This window comes from Copadichromis virginalis, linkage group LG23, assembly GCF_057382275.1.
Source record: "Copadichromis virginalis isolate Kocher_CV1m ecotype Utaka linkage group LG23, C_Virginalis_male_GT1.1, whole genome shotgun sequence".
NCBI lineage: Eukaryota > Metazoa > Chordata > Actinopteri > Cichliformes > Cichlidae > Copadichromis > Copadichromis virginalis.
In genome coordinates, this window is record NC_140639.1 from 50,178,533 (window position 1) to 50,202,059 (window position 23,527).

General features: G+C 40.5%; 1 protein-coding gene and 1 long non-coding RNA gene across 2 annotated transcripts in view; both read left to right on the forward strand.

Moving 5' to 3' along the window:
- The first annotated feature begins 6,946 nt into the window (after positions 1 to 6,946).
- Positions 6,947 to 8,928, forward strand: LOC146682065 (uncharacterized). The gene is made up of 3 exons (XR_014918009.1): positions 6,947 to 7,086; positions 8,145 to 8,234; positions 8,319 to 8,928. It is a non-coding gene; the product is annotated as an uncharacterized LOC146682065 (long non-coding RNA).
- Positions 8,929 to 18,691: 9,763 nt separating this feature from the next.
- LOC146682066 (NACHT, LRR and PYD domains-containing protein 12-like) overlaps positions 18,692 to 23,527 on the forward strand; it is a 39,264-nt gene continuing 34,428 nt past the window's right edge. The window contains exons 1-4 of the mRNA XM_085448816.1: positions 18,692 to 18,757; positions 19,934 to 20,060; positions 20,389 to 20,520; positions 21,130 to 21,261. Coding sequence (XP_085304942.1) covers positions 19,960 to 20,060; positions 20,389 to 20,520; positions 21,130 to 21,261 — 365 coding nt within the window. The 5' untranslated portion in view covers positions 18,692 to 18,757; positions 19,934 to 19,959. The remainder of the gene's footprint in view (positions 18,758 to 19,933; positions 20,061 to 20,388; positions 20,521 to 21,129; positions 21,262 to 23,527) is intronic.

The following is a 23,527-nucleotide window of genomic DNA, read 5'->3' on the forward strand; positions in this document are numbered from 1 at the left end:
ACATGATAAGGTGGGGCCAGGTTTCACAATGAGCTCACCCGAAACCCTGGCTGATTAGGACCCACATCCGCTTTCACACCTTGGCTCATGTGATTAGGTAGAGGATCATCAGGGGTCCTTTGTCCCTCTTTGGGGGGAAACTCCCACTGGTTTTAAGTCTGGGACTCCCCACCATTGACCCTTAGAACTGAAGAAGCTTCTCGGATGAGAGGTGAAACGTCTTCAAGCAACTCAAGAAGTCCAGACGCTTTTCTTTCCAAGCTCCTTAGACTACGATGACCTGGATGACTGAGAACCTTCACAGACTTAAGTATTAAATTAATAGTTGGTTTTCATTCTTTGTTTTTAGATAATTTTTTTTCTATTCGTATCCCCTCGTGTATTTAACTGGCCAGTTCAGTCCAATTTACTTTGGGAAATATTTAATCTGAGGTAGGGTTGCACCGATACCGGTATCTGGTATCGGCCTCGATACCGCATTTTCTAAAGTACTCGTGAAAAGTTCCCCGATACCGAGGACCGATACCACGGTCTGAGACCTGTCTATGTTTGAGCGGCATGTAAGGGGTTAATCACAGGCGCCGAGTGCCCGCCCCACAGGCCCCGACTGCATCTCAGAGCTGGGAGAAAGCGAGGCGAGACAAGTCAGCCGTGTGGAACTATTTCAAAGTGAACGAAGACACGAAAACAAAGGCGGACTGCAAATTGTGCTCATCGAAATTGTCCAGAGGAGGCTCAAAAGGTAGCGCATTTAACACAAGTAATTTAATCAAGCACCTAAAATCCCAACACGACAACGAGTACAAAGAGTTTGCCCACGCTTATTTACCCACGCTTATTAGCACAGAGGAGCATAGCTGATGCTAAAGCAGTGGGACGGAAAATAGTTGGGCATTTTAAACATTTTAAACGCCTTAGCCTACTCCCGCCTCGAGGACATTCAGGGACAGCTCAACCAGCCAATAAAGAGACTGCAGCAGGACATACAGACACGCTGGAAGAGCACGTATTACATGACATCAGTCCTATTTTTCCACATATTAATACATTTATGAATTTTGTGCAGGTATAAAGATCGCTTCTTCTCCAACACTGCTCCAGAGGCCAAGCTGCACCTGAAGCAGGAGCTTCTAGAGGTGAGGCAGAGGGGAGTCGGGCAGAAGCTGCAGAACCTCCTGCTAAACTGTTCCTCAAGGCCCAGGCTGCCGCTGGCAGCAGGTGCTGCCATTGAGCTCGACACATACCTCGGAGAGGCCCCAAGCCCTCGTGAAGACAGTCCTCTGAAGTACTGGGGTGTCAACAAAATCAGGTTCCCCACTTTGGCTAAAATAGCCTGTAAATAGCTCTCAGCCCCATGTAGCAGTGTGGACAGTGAAAGGCTTTTTAGCTCAGTGTCACACATTATAGATGAAAACAGAAACAGTCTGACTGCTGATGATGCAGAAAAGCTACTTTTCTTAAAAAACCCTGCCACTCACTGTTTCTCTCCATTTAGTGAGTCATCTTAGACTCGATGTTAATACCTACCTCAGCTGCACTGACTGCCACAGTTCTATGTCAGTGGATGTTGTTAGTTTATTCACATATTGTGCACTAAATGGCAAAGATGTTTATTAATGCCCCTTGTGTTGTCCAAAGCGGCAGAGTTTAAAATAAACTGAAAAATACTTGAGTTGCACTGTCACTGTTTAAATTTTTTTTATAATTATTTATTCTGTAATATGTTGCATACAACATGCTTTTCATTTTAAATAAATGTTCTTAATTCCAAACCAGTCCCTTGTTTTTTTGTTGTTAAATTATAGGACTAAAGCTGTTACCTGTAAATTTAAATCATGTTTTTATTAAGTACTCGGTATCGGCGAGTACTGAAATGCAAGCACTCGTACTCGTACTCGTTTCCAAAAAAGTGGTATTGGTGCATCCCTTATCTGAGGTAAACATTTTGCTTTTCATTTGACCCCTGACCTGTCTGCTGTAATGCAGGAGGCAGGTTTATGACCTATACTGCAGACAGACACCACAGGAAGCCTTCCTCCATGTTTTCTTTACAGTAATTGATTCAGCCAGTTTAAGTCTCCTTTGTTTTTGTGCATTAGATCACTGTGTGGGTTGTGTTGAGTGCTTATGTATTTGTAAGTAGCCATTATGACTTGACTAGTGGTGTTTATCTCTTTTAAGGGTCTAGTATCATCAGTTAATTAGTTTTTACACTTTGCAGGCACTTTGCTGTAAATACAACAACACTGCTGAAAACTCTAATTTAAATAATTACTACTGATGCACCTATCAAATAAACTAACATTTGCACAGGTGTTGAAATGCTGGACTCTTCCTCTCCTAAATCTGTGGCAGAGAAAAAATGTTGCAGGAGTGTTTTTTTGTTGTTGTTTTTTTACATGATATGTAAGAAAAAGAAAGAAACCCTGTGATTTTAATGTGAATGCATTACTGACATCTTATGCAAACACACATTGTGCACACCACTTTATCCCCTATTACAACTGCAGCTTTTATTAGTGCATGTTCACGGGACTTCTGATTCTATAGGGTCTTGACAAAAGTCTCTGCAATCAATTGATTACAATCAAGTGATTCAATTGAAACATGGAAATCAGCATTTCACCATTTTATACTATACATACATGTTTTGCTTTCAAGACTGGACAGGAGTGGCATGTGGGCGGCATTGTAGAGTGTGTTGACAGGAGGAAAACTTACACGCTCAGTAAATCACCCCCGTCACTACCTAAACCTCAAAGTCTCTAAACAGGAAGTGCATCTGCATGAAAGCTTCTGTTTTATATGCAGACAGATGACCTTTTGATGTAAAACCTTTCTCTGTATCTAGAGAAACACTTTAACTATATATTCAACTATATAGTTTAACATTTGGTCCGTAACTATCATTTAAAAACAATAAAAAGGTTTAAAAGAATATACATAGGCGGCTATAAAGACTGCAGGTCAAACATCGTGCAGATACAGAAGGACCTCCTGGGGTCCAAAATGTCGCACTATTACAGAGCAATGCTTGCAATAGTCTTGCATGGTTAGCCAGTTAGACAGATGCAAATGTTAAAGTGCTAAAACAGACATGTAAATAAAATACAACATCATGTTAGCAGCTTATTGGTATTAATGTCTCTTAAAGCTCTCCATGACCTAGCTGCATCTTAACTCTCTGAGCTGCCACAGTCTTATAAACCCACCCGCTGTCTCAGGTCAGCTGATCAGCTGTTCCTGAATGTTCCCAGGACTGAGCGTAAACTTAGAGGACATCGTGCTTTTGCTGCAGCATCTCTGAAACTGTGACACGATCTGCCTTTAGAGATTAGACAGGCTTCTTCTCTGCCTGTTCTTAAATCACTCCTGAAAACTCATCTCTTCACCCTGACCTTTGACACCTTGTAAGATGTTGGTTTTTAGTTTGAGTTTTTTAGTTTATTTTTGCTGTTTTATCTTGTTTTGAAATATAGGGCTGTTTACATTTTTTATGTATTATGTGTTTTATTTTTTTACTGTTATGTTTTATTCTATTGTTCTTAACTCATTTACTGTACAGCACTTTGGTTTTGTCCTGGGTTTTTTAAAGTGCTTTCTCAATAAAGATGGATTGGATTGGACTGGAAGATAAACACTTTAGTTTGCAGTACTGTGGTGAGTTCACAGTAAAGCACTGTGTTGGACTGGCGCACAGTGATTGTGGCGTTCATGGTCAGTGTTAGGTTACCTCAAGTACAGTGGATTCATTTGCATTTAAGCTGATGATGCTTCGATTAAGTCATCAAATTTCACCTTTATATCAGCTCTATAAGCCAATTCTCAGGATACTGTTAGTGTAGGAAATGGAAAGACAACCAAGATATCTGTGAAACGTCTGCTTACATCTTGAATTCAGCTCCGGCGTATGTGGTAAGTTGTTAATGAGTGACTTTAATTTATTATTTGTTCACATGTGGCTATACACTCTACTGAGAATAAGCATACTGTCATGATATGAGTGGATCTTCAAAACAGACATCAAAATAGGTCATGGAGAAAATAAGTATAAAAAGTAAAGATCTTATTAGGAATAATACTGTTTGGAGAGTTATAACCATCATAATCAACCGAATCATCTCAACACGTATTTGCTCAAAAATGTATTTATTACCACAAACACGTATTTAATTATCAACAAAAGGAAAATCAACAGTTTCTAGAACTCCAACAGGGGCAGGACTTGGAGGTACTGGGATTTCAGGAGGCAGCAGAATGGTACACTGGTCAGTGTCATTATTATTGACCTGTGATGGTGGATGGCCTTGGAGGGAGCTGAGAGGTAACTCAGACCTCTTGTCTTCAGGACACGTAAAGCAAACATACTCCTTCTCAGCAGCTGGAGACTTAGAGACATCCCAACTCATCAGCCTCATGCGTTTGGGCATCAAATGTTCCTCTTCATCATTAACAGAAAAAGCAGTAGAATACCTGCGCTTTCTGCAGAGACCTACCTCTGCAGTGGGTGGAGGTCTCGGAGGCAGAGGAACATCGCTAGGACACATGAAAAACGTCACGTCATCATCCAGGGATGTATGATCGTTTTTCAAATCTGGATGCATGATCTTGTTTGTGTCCTTTGCATGAAAGCTGGCATCAGCAGGTGGAGGATTTGAAGAAACTGGTACATCAGAACTCATCAGCCTCATGCGTTTGGGCATCAAATGTTCCTCTTCATCCTCCACAGAAAAAGCAGTAGAATATCTGCGCTTTCTGCAGAGACCTAACTCTGCAGTGGGTGGAGGTCTCGGAGGCAGAGGAACATCAGTAGGACACATGAAAAACATCACTTCATCATCCAGGGATGAACGATCGTTTTTCAAATCTGGATGAATGATCTTGTCAGTGTCCTTTGCATGAAAGCTGGCATCAGCAGGTGGAGGATTTGAAGAAACTGGTACATCAGAACTCATCAGCCTCATGCGTTTGGGCATCAAATGTTCCTCTTCATCATTAACAGAAAAAGCAGTAGAATATCTGCGCTTTCTGCAGAGACCTACCTCTGCAGTGGGTGGAGGTCTCGGAGGCAGAGGAACATCAGTAGGACACATGAAAAACGTCACGTCATCATCCAGGGATGAACGATCGTTTTTCAAATCTGGATGCATGATCTTGTCTGTGTCCTTCGACTGAAAGCTGGCATCAGCAGGTGGTGGACTTAGGAGCTCACATGCAGGTGCGCTGATAGGTCGGAACATGAAAGCGGGAACTTCATTGTCCAGAGCACAACGGTCTGCACTGGATGAGCGTGGGAGCTTCTCCTTTGCCTGTGGAGGAGGCAGACTTTGACTTTGTGTTGCAGAGGAACATTCAAGTCATCTGACGTTTTGCTCTGTTACATATTATTATTGTTGTTGTTGGATTTTTCTTTAAAAATTCACACGATTTAATGTTTAGAAACAGACACAGTGAAGGGTAACTTACCACAGCTCGAGCCATTTTAGGCGTCTGTCAAGGCAAAGATGCAGGATTTGGTTTCTCTGTGTAAGATTACAGGACAGTTGTCAGTTTCATTTTCAAGTCAGTTGGATAAATTCATATCAAACTTCTCAAACTGTATCATTAAAGCATTGTTCAGGTGGACAAATATGAAAGATATGAAGATAAAAACAGTAACAGCTGGCAATCAAGGGAAAACAACCTTACGAAAAAGGTCTTAATCATTATTGTTTTAAAGTAAATCTTTCAGTCCTTACTTCAGTGATTGTTTGAAGTCTCTGTGCTTGTTGTCAGTCGCAGATTTGTGTAAAATATTTGCAGTTTGTTAATAAAGTTTGCAGGAGCTCCAAAGTTTGTCTGTTCAATACCAAAGTAATGAGGAGACTGAGTGCAGGTTTGGAATCCTCAGTGACAGAAGAATGCAGCAATGTTTGAATTTGAATTTGTTATTGTTTTATTAACAACAACTACCAGGATCATACCATAGCAACACAGTGATGCCCAATCAAATGTCAGGTACAAGGGATAGCCCACATACACATCCAACAGCACAGTAAAGCAATGGGCACCAATGCCACCAGTCAGGCCTTAAAAATACCTGAGTTATATAACAGCACACTGACAGTGTCTCATCCAAAAATATAAAATGTATAAATACAGTTAATATCATTTTCATTTAAATTTTATTTAATTCTCTTCATATAGTGCCAAACAGATGTCTCAAGTCGCCACTGTTACAACATAGATAAACATGAACATGAAATCCATTATTTAATTCTCTTCCATTCACTCCAGTTCAATTCAATAGCTATATAGATGGATAGACAGATACTGTATTATATACTATATTGATTCCAAATGGAGAATTAATGTGTTATACACTCTAAAAAATATTCATGGTGTTTGTAGGTAGAACTTAACAAAAGAGCATTTTTCTACTTAAAAAAGTAAGTTGTCTACATGTACACGTTTCAGTGAGTTGACTAATCAATGTTAAAAGTTAGTGCAACACAGAAATTAATAAACACCTCCTTAACTTAAATGTTTGAGTATATTGAACAAAATACTTTTATCATCAATCAACAACAGAAAATATTAAGTTTGTGTAACATGTAAAAGTGAGTTTGAACATCTTTCGTGTTTGAACTGCCCATATTGAACTGCCCATAACTGGACCATAACGAAAAAATAATTACAACTACCATAAAAAAAGAAGAAATGGAAAAAAACAGAGGTTGGCACCACTACCTGGTAAGTTCCTTGTTTTATAGTCTTTAATAAATATGTACTAGTTACAGGAATTTACTGCTTAAGTTTAGTCTGACAATGGCAGCTACATGATGTGAATTGACACTCTGTGTTATGCTAGTTGTTACTCTATAAAAGTATAAAAGAGCGTTTGTATTTTTTCCTGTTGTTAATGAAATCTGTCAATTAAATCTGTCACTCCGGTCGTTACTTTGGTTAGCCATAGGTGTGTATGAGACCATGCATACAGCAGAGGGTAACCCCGTAGCATATGTTCGTATCATCACAGGCGTAGCAGTTGTCTGCATTCTTATCACTTTGTGGGAGTAGAGGTGTGTTTCCCCTAGACTGTGTTCGGTGAGTTAACTAAGTATTGAATTTCAAAATAGATTAATTACAAGTTATATTTGTACACTTTAAATTTGATGGTTTTAATCATAGTTTAGCATAGTAAAGTTGCTAAAGTTAAAGTTGTTAGCTAGCTTTCTTTTAGCTAGCAAACGTTCCTCGCAAATACAGAGTACATTGTCAATTTTTCCACTTATACTTAAAATTTGTCACTTGTCAGGGTTCATTTGGTTAGCTGACAGACCTTGCAGACAGCAGAGCATGTTCAATTTGAACCTGTATATGTTCAAATTAACCAGTCAGCAGCTGCCTGCATTTTTATCATGGTGTCAGAGTAAATTTGTTTCGACGGTCTTGGGTGAGGTAACTAATTACTGACAGAGTGAAATGTGGTGAATTTATGCCAGAGTATTTATGTGAGTAAAAGTATTTCTATCAAATGTATTGATATTTTAAGCGCAAATGTGAAATATGCCTGAGGTTAAAGTTAGTTGACCTAGCAAGAAAAAACTAAATTGTGTGTGTGCACATAAGACTTGCTTTCGTTACCTTCTGTAATTGTAAGCATAATGTGAAGTGTGGGATTGTGGCATGTCTACAGTGGTCTTCAAATAATTAAAAAGAAAATTCTCTCACACATTTGGATATGACACACTTTTTCCAATTTTAAACTACAGTCTGTAGATTTATTTATTTATTTTTTGAATTTTGGATTCATCTTTTCAGTGTTTCATTGTAGTATTTTAGAGAAGGTTTTATACTTAAAATAACTTGTTAACTCAAAAGCCTCGATAAGCCTTTGTAGTCTTTTATAGTCCTTAGAACTCAACAAAAACTGTTTGAAATAGTCTCCAAATCTAGGTTACATTTACTTTCACTCACCTTATCCTACTGCTAGCAAAGGGTGCATTGAAAGCAGGGCAGTATGTAACAGATTAAATTCAAGTTATAAAAATTAAATTGTTTATTTGTTAAAAACAAAAATTAAATCAATAATTAGCAAAACGCTAGTCCTATGAATGTAATATGTTTGACTTTTGGCCTAGTAAACTTTTTTTATTCTCCAGAGTTCAGTGGAAACAAGAAGAGAGGTCGCAATCCGTTGCCTGATGGTGTATCTGAAAGAGAAAGAAGAGGATCTCTTCAGAGAACAGCTGGTAGGTAAATCTCACATTGTTTTGTGTTATATTTTTAAATAGCACATAAAATACCGACATGTTTCTTTTTAACCTACTTGCCAGGATGGTGAAGAACAGTTCTCAGAAGAAGTGGTAAAGATCGTAGTCACCAGACGTGCAGCAGTGCCACTTCCAGCCGTCGCTAAAATTGTGATTGAAGGAACAGCTGTCCTGGAAGACCTTGATGTGCCCAGAGCGTGTGCCTTAATGATGGGACTTACTGTATATACGCTCTCAATCTGAGCTACCCCAAACAAGTAAAGAACACTCTAGAGGTATTCCAGAAGGTGTTTCTGGAACTTGATGGGCTTAAAGCCAGCCCACAGGTAATGTCTCTTAAGTACAAACTTCTGTTATAAAACAAATGTAATTTAGGCTGCAATATTCAGATGTGCTGATGCTTGTGTTTTTTATGCAGTCTTAGACAAGTGTAGTTTTGAGAGTTCATAATACGTATAACCTTACCTTTGGATTGTTGCGTTGTTAAATATTAACATGTTTTGTAATTTTCTTGATTCTGTGATATTTACCAAGTTGCTAGGTTAAAGTTAATGTTTAATAATACCGGTAAGCAGATTTGCAAAAACAAATTGCCTTACTTTGCAATGTTTGTTTTCTGAGGTATTTTAGAAGGGTGTGATTTAAAATTATTGTTATTTGGAAGACTTGATATATATATATATATATATATATATATATATATATATGCGCCGCTTTATTTTTAATATACCTTTACAAATCTTTATAGTGGTTCTCAAAGTCGGTCATCAGGCCCCACTGCTCTGCTTGTTTCTATTAATAACTAAACACTGTTGATTGGCTGGTGTGTTCAGTTAATCAGAAGTTGTAGACACCATTGTGGAGTAGGGCTGCCACGATTAGTCGACTAGTCACGATTATGTCGACTATTAAAATCGTCGACGACTAATTTAATAGTCGACGCATCGTTTGAAGCTTTGTAAGATCACAAAGGACGCAGGAATGAGTAGTAGGATTTAAGAGTGTAATAACGGACTGAAACAGAAGATGGCAGCACTGCATGTACAAGGAGGCCAGCTGCCGTTAAACCCCGAAGAAGAAGAAGCTGTGTCCCAGAATTCATAGCGCAGCCCAGCGCAGTTGTCAACAATGGCGGCAGCTAGTTAGTTTTAACTTTACTCTTATTATTCTTTCTTGGTCACAAAATAAACGTTTAACATATTTTCAGGCGAGAATGTAGCTGTGTAAACCTCAAATATCTGCTCAGTTTATCAAGACACCACATATTTTCAAAAGCGCTCCGACGTTTTCGGAGACGTCTGTTACCCACTAGCTCGTTAGCTAGGCGGGGGCAAGGCTAACTAGAGCCGTGAGAACACCGGACTCCCGGCAAATCGTTTTCAAACCCACCGCCGTCTTTCGCTAGTCAGGTTAAACATATATATAAGTCACTTAGATAACTTAAAAATGTTATTGTTTGGCTTTCTTTAGTATTTTATTTGTTCCTGAGTAAATCGGTTTGGCTGAGATTAAAGTTATAGTTTTTGCACAGCTAAAACTGTCAAGCAGACAGCTGATTATCAGAAGTGTGAGACGCTGGAGAATATACTCCGGTGTCCTGTTATATTTTACACTCAACAAAAATATAAACGCAACACCTTTGTTACTGCTCCCATTCCCCATGGGATGGACGTAGAGACCTAAAATTCATTCCAGATACACAATATAACCATCCCTCCCAAACAGTGGTCACAAATCAGTCCAAATGTGTGGTAGTGGGCACATCTGCCATATTGAGATAATCCATCCCACCTCACAGGTGTGCCACATCAGGATGCTGATCTGACATCATGAGTAGTGCACAGGTGTACCTCAGACTGCCCACAACAAAAGGCCACCCTGGAATGTGCAGTTTTTTGCGCTATTGGGGGTCTGGGGACCCAGAACCGGTCAGTATCTGGTGTGACCACCATTTGCCTCATGCAGTGCAACACATCGTCGCATGGAGTCTATCAGATTGTCAATTGTGGCCTGTGGAATGTTGGTCCACTCCACTTCAATGGCTGTGCGAGGTTGTTGGATATTCGTGGGAACTGGTACACGCTGTCGTATACGCCGGTCAAGCACATCCCGAACATGCTCAATGGGTGACATGTCCGGTGAGTATGCTGGCCATGCAAGAACTGGGACATTCTCAGCTGCCATCTGCCCTGAACAATGTGAACCATGATTCATCCGTGAAGCGCACACCTCTCCAACGTGCCAGACGCCATCGAATGTGAGCATTTGCCCACACAAGTCTGTTACGGCGACGAGCTGGAGTCAGGTCAAGACCCCGATGAGGACAACGGGCATGCAGTTGAGTGTCCCTGAGACGGTTTCTGACAGTTTTTGCAGAAATTGTTTGGTTGTGCAAACCAATTGTTCCAGCAGCTGTCTGGGTGGCTGGTCTCAGACGATCTTGGAGGTGAACCTGCTGGATGTGGAGGTCCTGGGCTGGTGTGGTTACACGAGGTCTGCGGTTGTGAGGCCGGTTGGATGTGCTGCCATATTCTCTGAAACGCCTGTGGAGACGGCTTATGGTTGAGAAATGAACATTCAATGCACGGGCGACAGATCTGGTTGACATTCCTGCTGTCAGCATGCCAGTTGCACGCTCCCTCATTGCTTGTGGCATCTGTGGCATTTTGCTGTGAGACAAAACTGCACATTCCAGGGTGGCCTTTTGTTGTGGGCAGTCTGACGTACACCTGTGCACTACTCATGATGTCAGATCAGCATCCTGATGTGGCACACCTGTGAGGTGGGATGGATTATCTCAATATGGCAGATGTGCCCACTACCACACATTTGGACAGATTTGTGACCACTGTTTGGGAGGGATGGTTATATTGTGTATCTGGAATGAATTTTAGGTCTCTACGTCCATCCCATGGGGAATGGGAGCAGTAACAAAGGTGTTGCGTTTATATTTTTGTTGAGTGTAGAAAGCAAGGAGTTTATTAAACTTCACCGAAACAATCTGCAAATTTCATTAAAAATTAATAAACTACCATCTTGTCTTTATTTTTAGTTAGCACAAACACTTCAAGCTGTAAGCTAATGATAGTTATATAAGACCAGATGCTGCTGGTGCAATAAGCTGTACGCTGTACGTCCAATGGATGATGATCTGATTAGTCGACTAATCGCAAAAATAATCGGTGACTAGTCGACTATCAAAATAATCGTTTGTGGCAGCCCTATTGTGGAGTAAGAAAAACGAAGTAAATTGGTATGTTTTAGCTTCTGATTCAACCCACCTTGTCCAGGTAATAAACATGCTACATTTTCTTTTGTTACTGAGGTTGTTTGTGGAGGAATTGTACTGAAATACATTATTGTTTTTGCCCACTCATTTATAATTAAAGGGCTGCTGTAATGTTTGATTTATGTTGTATGACACAGAAGTGTATTACTTCGAAAATGTTATGCAATAAACTGTTTCATCAGTTGGAATAATTTAAATGGCTATGTTTGCATGGATAATTGTGAGTAGGATATATGTAAAAAAGTAAGTTAGATTAACTCAACTAATGTAATTTGTCAACTCAATATTACCAGAAATTTTAAATTAATATTAGGTTGCTTAAACTTAATTATGCTTTTACAGGTCAAAGTAAATCATGTTGGTTTGTTGAACTAGTTGAGTTAGCCAAACCTAAAAATTACTTGCTGGATTTACTTAATAATATGCAAAATTTGTAACTTAAAAAGTTGAGTGGAAATTGTTACCTCAATTTTTTAAAGTTGAGCCAACAAAACATTTTTTAGAGTGTATCACCAGGATAATGAATTCAAGTAGTACAATCTCCAATAAACAGACAACACAGTTCAAGTTCAAAGTGCAATATGTGCAGGATCCAGGCTTTATATTGTAAGATGCAAAATGTTTATATATACATAATATTGTTGAAAAACTAAAGAAAGTTAAAAATCAAAATAAGTTTATTGTCACTGTGGCTGATGTGATTGCAATATGAACCCGGAAGCAGACAAGGGAGAGATGGAACTGAATCTTAACAAAAAAACAAACCATTTATTAGGTTGAAAACCACGAACACAAAACAAGGCCCAGCAAACAGGGGCGGAAACTAAAACTAAAACCTATCCTGGGAATAACTCGGTATGACTATGACAACTATGACAAGAAAAACATGAACATGAATCCGAGGAGGTGCATGCGAGAAACTCTGATGAAAAAACATGAACATGAACATGGACCTAAACAGAATCAGGAGATAACCTGAAACCCGGAATAACGTGAACGGAGGAAAACGCACCAACACTGCCCAGAGGAAGACAGCGGACTTAAATACACAGAAGAGAAAGGAGGGAAGTGGAAACACAGCTGACACAAATGAACCTGACACCACAGGGGAAGCAACATGAAACACACTGAACATGGAAACACAACCCTTTCATAATAAAAGACGAAACAAGGAGAGACGTGGACGTGTGATGGGCTGAGTTGCCAAATGGCTGGTAGGCTTTTAGCTAGACTTTAGCTTCAGCCAAGTGGAAGATAAATTGGCTAGTCATTCATATGTAAATTAGGTTGTTACCTGAGAATTCTGGAGGGGAGTGGGGGTGTGTGAATGATTGCTGATTTCTAACTGCCAACTGCCTCTTTGTTTGTCTGGGGGGGAGCTGCTAAAAGCGGTGAACTTCCTTTTGTGTTCGTCTTGATGCATTCTCAATCATCCAGGAAAATAAATCTCCAAAAGTCACCAACTTGGAGTGGTTAGTTTCCTGAGCCACAAGGAAACTTGTGTTTCAGTTTGCCATCTTAGGGAGAAATCAACACACATGGGTGTATTTCCTTTGTTGCTGAGATTTATTGATAAAAACAGTACAAAAAAACCAACCATTTGTACACATATTTACAAATAATAATAAAAAGTGAGTGAGTACATTTCAACATTTTCAGCAATCACTCACAATCCTGGCACTGCCATGGTATCTGTAGTCTGCATTTACCACATGTGTATCTGTAGCAGTGAACACATCGCACAGTGACATGATTGTTCTTGCATTTGTGTTTGACCTGACACATGGCTCTTTTTCCAGGGCTAGGTGTGGAGGGTTGTGTCCGAAGCAACTGTTCTTTTCTTGCCTTCTTCCCAGCTACATGAGAGTGAGCCAGCTCTCTTGCAAGCTCCACCAGGAAGTCCACCGTCTTTCCTGCGTCCCGGTGCATGCTTGATACAGCACATGTGCATTCAGTGCTGCCATGTCAATCATAATTATCAAAGACCAGTGGTCTGATTGATACCACAATGGACCTCTGATCAATGGTCCACTGTTCTCCCCGTGTTTGCGTGGGTTCCCTCCGGGTACTCCGGCTTCCTCCCACCGCCCAAAGACATGAAGCTTGTGGGGATAGGTTATTTGGATAATCCAAATTGTCACTAGGTGTGAATGTGCGAATGAATGTGGGGGGCGGTCAGCCTGTACTCGTGTCCCGTCTACAAGAAGCCTTGACGCACCGACCTGAACTTCATCTTCTCCCTGCAGCTGAGGAGCGTGCAGCCGCCCGAGCACTGGACGCTGCGAGGCGCCGCGCTGCTCTGCGACTGCAAGTGATCCAAACGTTGTTGTTCCACAGACACGGACAGACACTCACCGTGGGGCTCTGCCGTGTCTCACTCAGACCTCCCCACAGGTTTCACTTTTTTATTCTGATGTTCTGATATTTTCCATTTTTCTTCAGCACCAAACATGTTTGTAGGTTTTTAGTCTGTTAAATTTATGAAAATCAAAATGTTTCCACCTCTTCTCTCTGCAAGTCTCTAATAATAATAATAATAATAATAATAATAACATTAATGATTTTGTATGGGACCTCACACAGTAAAGCTGATGTGAGGATCATCACAGTTTTGGTGGTTGTATGAACTTAGAATGCATAAACTAATAATTTGTTTTAATTAAAAAACTTTCTCTCTGTCATTTCCTGAGTGTTTCAAAATAAAAGTCCTCTCTTTCATGTTTTGAATGTGAGGCTGTTCCTGTGATGCCTTCAAATCTGTTTCAGTTTGCAGATTTTTACATTTCAGACCCAAAGTGACTCAAACATTTACTTAAAAGAGGTTTTTGTTCGTCTGGGTTTTCCTGCTCAGCAGCTCTAAACAGGCAAAAGCAGAAACACACAAACAGAAAGAAACAGGAAAATATGTGTTTCTGTGAACAATGCAGCAGCAAAATGAAAGACCAGGATTTATTTTTAATGATTGACCAGTGTTGGGTAAGTTACTTTAAATTAGTAACTTAGTTACATTGCTAGTTACTTCTATCAAAAGTAACTCAGTTACTTCAAGTTACTCGTTACTTTCAAAGTAACTAGTTACTAGGGAAAGTAACTTTGGTTTTACTCAGAATTCTCTTGTTAATGTGTTGCTTCCATAACTTTGCCAGTCTTCTAGCTTGCTTACTTGCCACAAGTGCACTGTGCCACCTACCAATAGAAAGGAAAAGATAATGTGCATATTTCCACGAGAGAAATCCCACGCCTGGACCGCCGTTGACCGCCACCATGATTCTAGCCTTACGTCACAGCATCATGTGCGCCTTTTACATCCAACACAAAAACTGCAGTCGTGGTGCTGTCGATTGTACTCAGAACTCGGAAATTCTGCCTTCTGAATAGGAAGATGTAGGTAACACCAGACTGCAGATGAGCTGCATACAGGGCTGGACTGGGACAAAAAAATCAGCCTGGGCATTGTGACTAGAGACCGGCCCACCATTATAGCAAAAATCCTAAAGCCTTTGAATGAAAACAAACGCTGCTGTGACAGTGATGCTCACTGTTTTGATGGTATATATGCATCAATCTATCAATCGTTTGTTGTAAGATTCAGATAATTATTTTTTAAAAGCGAGACATTTTAAACGAGAATAAGAAAGAAAAGTATTTCTTTGTGCCCCCCTTTCCCTGTTAATGCCCTACATGCCCCCCTGGCAAAACTTTGCTAGAGCTGCCCCTGCACAGTTACCAGCTGTCAGCTACCTAAAAAAGGATCCTGGTGTTATTTGTCTCTCAGAAACAGTTCATAACTTCCCTTCAACTCATTCATGTCACCTAAAAGGTAAACCTGTTTCTCCATCACAGCTCTGATGATTCAGTAAGGACATCTCCTGGTTTCATCTTCATGTTTCCCTCTCACCACATAACCAAACCGACATCATGACCAGCAGCTTTTTTGCAGCTGTGGCTCCAGCAAACATCAGCTGATACTAGAAATTAATATGAAATAAATTCTAACAACAGCTGATCAAGCTTAAACGTGCTGCTGTTGTTTAACGTGAACTCCGCTGGTTTCCTCTTTCTGATGCAAAGTGGGAGATAAACAAACAAGAGAGACGATCAGCTGATCATTGATCAGTTTTCATGATTGAAGTAGAAACGGGAGAGGGAGGGGGGAGAATGAAAGAAGAAGAGGCAGCTGTGCAGCAAAGACACAGAATAAATCCAGCTTTGTGCCTTTTTCATTGTAGCTGAATTACGAGACTAACTGTTCCTTTTCACCTCAATAAGAAATGCGTAATATTTTCTCTGAATACCAGATGAGACGGTTGGCAATTCTAATAACTTATGAACAAAATAAAGTTCAACATCATTAACTTCATAGCACCCACCCAGCTGTATAGAAACTCTGTCATGCTAGCTAGTATGCAGTACGGAAAAAGTCAGAATAACAAAAATAAACTCCACCTAAACTTGGTTTATATCTGACCCAGAGAGACTGCAGGTCATAACTTCTTACCTGAAGTTCAGTTCACACTTGGACCGGCGGCCGCCTCGGGTCTCTTTTCCTTCTGCATCCCCCTTTCCCTCCTCCACCTGCTGGCTTCCACCACTTGCTAATGTTACTGAATCTGTGGAAGCTCCGCGACAGCCACCACACGAAGTAACGAGTAACGAGCCTATCTAAATCCCAGTAACGACTAACGCGTTCCTGATTTTAGCATAATAACTAGTTACCGTGCTCGTTACCACAATAATAACGTAGTTACTGTAACGTGTTACTTAATAACGCGTTAGTCCCAACACCGTGATTGACAAAAACATTAAATGATCATGTTTATTTTCACATAAATGTTCCATCGGTCCTTCTTTTAGAATAAGTTTAGAAATGAAAAATACTAATAACACACCAGGAAAAAGCCAACAGCACGAGTCCTGAAAGGCTTAAAGAGAAAATAAACGCACAAAGAATGAAACAAAAAGGCACAAAACCTCAAAACAAGAGTGAATTAAATCTGAGCGACACACAAAGATGCTAAAAGCCCCAAACATGAACCTGTGAGGTCATTAATACCTGTGTGTGTGCATGTTTACATGTCTTTGTGGGGACCAAAATGCCCGTCCCCACAAGTTTGAAGACATTTTTGAGACTCAGAATGTGGTTTTAGTGTCAGGGACAGTCAGGTCAGGGTTAGGCATTCAGTCTTAATGGTTAGAGTAAAAGGCTGAGGAGAGCATGATGTCAAATAGATGTCCCCACAAGGATATGAAAACACAACCGTGTGTGTGTGTTACTGTGAATTTGTGAAACAAGTGAAGATTTCAGAATCAGTGAGAAATGTTTCACTTCCTGTTGGTGAAGAAGAGCAGACTCCTCTTCAGCCACAGAAATGAAGAAGCTTTTATTTTGTCAGCCTGACAAACACGAGCTCAGCCACGAGCAGAGGCGACCCTGCAGAGGTGAAGGTCACAGTCAGAATCAGCGCCAGAGAACCGCACAAGGACGGCCTCATTGGTCACGGCTGAGTTCATTATGTGATGGTAACAAGCTGATTATTACAGAACAGGAAACACACGTCTGCTCATCAAACACCAGCTGCTGCTGCTTTTATCAGTCTGACAACAAAACCTCACAAGAAAGAAGTTTTTGTGAGTTTGCAGCGTTCCTCTAAACTGAAAACTAAAACAGACTGAAAATGGGAACACGCACCCACACTCGAGAGTCAGGCAGCTTAAATGTGTTTGTCTTCATCTGTAGTTACGTTTCATTGGCTGGAAATGTGCTAACTGGAATCCTTCATGAGTCCAGATGAACAAAAACAAGTGTTTACTGCTCCACGCTGCACGAATCTGAATCAAAATCACTCAGACGCGCCCACGTAGGCATTCCACTAAAACCATGTGACCACCTTCACCTTTAAACCTGTCGTGAATATAATTTTAGACTCTTCACTTTATTTTGAAAGAACAGATTTGCTGGAAGTGCGGCTGCTGCAGAAACTCTTCACTTTTCACTGGCTTTAATCTTGAAGGTTTCTCCAGATGTGGAACTTTCATGCTAAACATTCAACATTCTGACGACCGTCTCCGTGTAAAACACTGACAAACTCAAACTTTATACGGTAACTGACAGATTTATTCCTCCATTTTCAGGCATTTCACAATGAACTTGGATTAGTTTGATGATTTTATTCACGTTGGTGAATAAAACCAGCCAAGAGGCTGATTCCTGCAGAGGAGGAGGCAGAGTGGAGGAATCTGCAGGTTCTGTCTCTAACACACAACCAGAGCTTCAATCATAACGAGCACATAATAAAACCATGATCCCCCCTGATCGACTCTTTTAGCCTGTTTCCTCTGGATCGAACAGGATCTAACAAACCCCAGCTTCTGCTGGGACACTGGTCATCATGGGAGGAAAAAGATGGCTGCCGTGTTGCTGTTTCCTTTCTTACACCAGGGTTATACTTCCTGTATCTGTGGGTCTGAGTTTTTAATCAGAGGATGAAGTTAAAGCTTTCAGTCTGCTCTACAACCCACCACCTATCCACACGTCTGCTAAGTGGACTGGAAATCAGTAAAACTTCTACCAGACTTTAGTAAATATTGCATTAAGATGAGCAGACAGATTTTAATCTCAGCATCGTGCACACAGATTTTTCAGGACACTGGAAGAGTTCCTGCCGTGGATTTAGATGTTAGTGTTGTGTGGATGATCCCATTCTGTGATCTTTGTGTTACTAACACTGATGCTTTTACACTTTAGGACCCTCGAGACCTCTGCTGCTCAGCCGTCCTGATCGCTGCCTCCACTTTAACCAGAGGCTGTAACCTCTGATCATTTCACCTGCACCGGCAGTAAAACTCTTCTCCACAACCAAAAGTGCCATAAACCCATCACAGCTTCATCATCAGCTCAGTCTCAGCAACATGCAGACGACCGAGCAGCAGAAACTCTGCAGGGAACGTCTGAAGTCTGTTCTTCAGTTTTCCCAGCTCACTGTTTATTGAACATGAGACAGAAAAATAATTTCACCTTTAATGTGAAACTTTTATCACCTGTGACATGTTTGCAGGAAGTTTTAATGCTGTGATTTAGTGTCACAGCCATAAATATCACACAAGGTAAAAACTACAAGTCCCAGCATCCTCTGTGTTTAGGGAGGAGCAGTGAAAGTGAAAGTGTTGATCCTCCGTTCAGAGCAGCAGGAGGAGGAAGGTGGAGCTGAGGCAGGTGAGTGTTAACATGAATATGTTTCTTCTTATGACATAAAATAATTCCACGCTGTTCGTGTCTGTGGGTGAAACGTGAGGCCGGTCGGCTCCTCTGAGCGCTGGTTTCCTGTAAGTAGAGAGGAAGTGAGTTTAGCTGAGAGAGCAGGAGGAGAGTGAGAGCTGTGCTGAGGCAGCTGAGTGTTAACACCGCTCTGACATTACTGTGTCTCTGTGGCGGGAACAACAGGCTCCGTCAGTGGAGGCAAAAATAATCAGACTTTGGTTTTTCAAAGGAAACTACTTTATGTTGGGAGAAGCCGCGCGCTCATTGGATAACGACTTGTCAATCTCAAGTTATTAGCCAATGAGCGTGCCGGTTCACAGTAAGACCCGCCCTTATCACGACGGGTTTTAAAACTAAAATGGCGACAGAAACTCTGTGAGTGGAGTTCAGGCTGACTTTATGAAAGTGCGACGTTTGAGCCACTTCCTGTTCTCAGTCCCGGCGTCCTGATCACCGAGGTTTCTGTTGCTCTGATGTCTGATATTGATTATATCGGTAAACAGGCTGTAGGCAGAAACATCAGGTCTGATCTGAAAATCCCTTCAGAAACAAACTTTAAGAGTTTTATGTCCGTGTGAGGCCGCACGCTGATTGGATAACCACCTGTCAGTCTCAGGGTATTAGCCAATGAGCGCGCAGATTCACAGTAAGATCTTATCACGTCATTCTTTTAAACTAAAACATCGACAGTAAAACTGTAACGTGTCCTGTGATCTATAAACACTCTGTGATGAATAATCTGAAGTCATTTTGAGCCTGACAGTAGTTTCCTGTCACAGAGCAGAAGCTGCAGGCAGTTTTTGGCACCTTTATATTTAATTTATTCCAAAATAAATCAATAAAGGTAGAAAAGAATCCTCAGCTTCTCTCCGCAGTGATCCTCAGCTTCTCTCCAAAGGAGCCGTAACATGTGGGCTCCTCACCATGATGATGATCCCAAACACACTGAGTTCCTTCATCCACCTGATCATGTACTTATTAAATAATGTGATGGTTTTGGTGTTTTTTAAAGACTTTGAGCCTCTAAAATAACTGGTTTGGACTTTAGGGCCAAAGCTCCAACATTAGAAAGCCGTCAGTGTGATGCTTCCAGTACAACAGCACCTCTGAGTGTGTGTGTTTACCTCTCAGACTAACTCCACCCTGACATCAAGAAGATGGAGGAAGAGGACGGAGCAGCATCCAGCTGTATGTCTGTGAGGAGTGACGGGGTTACACAAACACCTCCACCTTACAGTCATGGACCTGCAGCAACAATGTAAGAACACTACTAACTTTATTAGTCATTTCAACATAACCATGACAGAATCATTGATCTGTGATTGGTTCAAACTGTTTGATCTGAGTTTGATTTTTATTGACTTGTTTTCTTGCTAAGATCTGAACTCTGTAAGTTTAAGTGAAGTCAGTGCAGCAGAATCAGAGAGAAGAGCTGAGAACAAACTGAGTTCATTCAGAGACAGAAAAAACCGCTGATGATTGGCTGACCTGTCAGCGTTATGAGGCAGACACAATATCACAGAGGGATCAGCTGATCATATGGCTGTCAGAGAGAACTGATCAGTTATTGATGTTTGTGTTTGCAGAGGTCAGAGGTCACAGTCTCCAGTATCCAGCTGTGCGTCTGTGAGGAGTAATGGGTCCATATTTCTACCTCCATATTTCAGTGATGAACCTGCACCAACACCAAACCTCAACCATGGACCTCACCTGATAATGTAAGAGATCTGCTGCTGACTCATGTTGAGTTTTGCTTGAAGTTTTGTGAACACTTGACTTTTTTTATATTTCTGCATAAACAAACCTAAAGCACCGTCAGATTATCCTGTGTCCCTGTATGAGGAAGGACCTGGACGTCTAACTTTAGTTGTTGTCCTGGAGTTTTAATGTTAGAGAACTGATACCAGTGAGTTTATAGCCGTGGTTAAAATAAAAATACTTGAGGATTTTCTTTAGATTTAGATTTTTCTGAATAAATAGGACCTGAAAGATTTATTAGACTTAACCAACAGTCCCTGCTGCATAGCTCAACTTATTAGCCAGCTAGCTAGTTGGCAAACATGGAGAAACGTCAGCTGACTCTAACTCCAAACCTACAAAACCAAGAAAATAACACACTGTGCAGAACTCCTGAGTTTTGAGTAATACGTTGTGTTTTGCTCCCAATGAGCCAGGCTTTGTTGTCAGTTTAGACAATATTTCTCTGGGCTTTTCTTTGGATATTGGTTTGTCATGATGAGGTCATTCTAATATCTGGACTCTAAATTAGACTCTGTCATGACAGATTTTATCATTGATTGTGACGAGAAACCCTTCTGTGTTTGCAGAGGTCAGAGGTCACAGTCTCCAGTATCCAGCTGTGTGTCTGTGAGGAGTGATGGGTCCATGTTCCTACCTCCATATTTCAGTAATGAACCTGCACCAACACCAAACCTCCATCATGGACCTCAGCTGATAATGTAAGAGATCTGCTGCTGTGCTCTTTGGAAGTTTATGATCTTTTTACAAGTTTCTAAAGTGTCATCAGACTTTCACACAGATCCCAAAAGTAGACAGAACAAGAAAATAAGTAATCTAATTTTGCTGTTATTTGTTTATACTGTATTTTCCGCACTATAAGGCGCACTTAAAATCCTTTAATTTTCTCAAAAATCGACAGTGCTCCTTATGTATGAATTCTGCTTGTGCTTACTGACCTCGAACCGATTTTATGTGGAGCACAGCGCTCAACAATCTGTCAAAAATGTTTTAGTACGACTTTGGTAAGCGATGAAGCCGCACCGCCTGATGGATTGTCGGAGCATTACGGCTGCCGTAGCCTCGCAGAGTAATCTGGGTCCTAAACTCCGTCACTTCAGGTCCCAAAGTCAAACGAACACTGTGGCATCACTGAGAGTTACAAACTGTCTAAAGTGTTTCAGGTGTGTGCTAACTAAAAATAAAAACAAGATGATAGTTTATTAAATTTTAATGACATTTGCAGATTGTCTCAGTGGAGTTTAATAAACTCAGCCGTCTGCTCCTTGCTATCTAAAATATAACAGGACACTGGAGTAAACTCTCGACCGTCTCACACTTCTGATTAATCAGTTTTCTGCTTGACGTTTATTCAGCTGTGTGAAAACTAGAGATGGCACGATACCACTTTTTTATGTCCGATACCGATATCATAAATTTGGATATCTACCGATACCGATATGAATCCGATATAGTGTTTTTTAATCAACAAAACTGTTTTTTAAATATCTTGCTGCATTTTGTTTAAGTTCATACTCAAGTTTAAAACAACAACTACACTAAAGCTATTCTGTTATACCTGTATGCAAAAAAAAAAAATTTCATAGTTCAGCAATACTGATCAATCTAATAAACTTAAACCTACACCATCCTCCCTATTCTGGTATTTTAAAGAGTACTTAGCGTAAATATTAAGCAACCTAACTAATAGGGTTCCAACTCCCAGCAACAACAAAAATAAATAAATAAAAAATAGGGAACCACCCCTCACGCTCCACCTCATGATGCTTAATCGACGTAATCAACCTTAATTTGATGCAGTGTGAAAAAAAAATGCACAGAAATCAATTATTTTTCAAGATATTAAAATATTAAATAGATTCAACATCTTTCTTCAACAAAATTGCAGACTGCACAGATGGTACCTTCCCAAAGGAAAAAGTACTATAGCTTACTAGGGTATATATTAGACTTAATAGTCACTATATACAGTAATTGACTTCTATTCATTTTACATCAGATTAAAACTTTGGGTGTAAGATAATTATTTATTAAAAGCTAGACATTTTAAATGAGAATAAGAAAGAAAAGTATGTCTTTGTGCCCCCTTTTCCCAGTTAATGCCCTATCGGCCCCCCTGGCTAAACTTTGCTAGATCCGCCCCTGCACAGTTACCAGCCGTCAGCTACGTAAAAAAAAGATCCTCGAGTAGAAAGTAATAATAAATAAATTCTAACAACAGCTTATCAAGCTTAAATGTGCTGCTGTTGTTCAGCCGCTGGTTTCCTCTTTCTGGTGCAAAGTGGACCAAAAACAAACTAGAGACACGGACTCGCAACAGAAAAGCCGATCAGCTGATCATTAAGCAGTTTCATGATTGAAGTAGCAGCAAGAAGAGGCAGTCGCTCCATATATCGTTTGTTAAGCTTAATGCAGGAATGCTTTACAAACATTCAGAGATGGACTTACACACCTGCTTTACTTCTCTCGGGGATAACTTTGTCGGAGATGAAATGCCGGGTTGCTAGCGAAGCTCCACATGCTATCCAGACCACCCACAGGTCCCGCATGCCACAGCTGCTCTATCACGTGATGCATACTGCTCCGACGTGCTAACGTTCTGAGGTGAGTTACGGCGTGTTGCAAGTTTTGTGAGGTGCTTTCGTGATATTTAATGGATCGGATTACATTTTTTATTTTTCTCCGATATCCGATCCAGTAATTTAGGTCAGTATCGGACCGATACTGATACGTAATATCAGATCGGTCCATCTCTAGTAAAAACTATAACTTTAATCTCAGCCAAACCAATTTACTCAGGAACAAATAAAATACTTAAAAAAGTGAAACAATAACATTTTTAAGCTATCTAAGTGACTTATATATCATGTTTAACCTGAGAGGCCAAAGACCGCGGTATCTGAAAATGATGTGTCGAGAGTTCGCTGTTCTCGTCGGCTGTAGTGACCCTCGAGCTCCCAGCTAGCT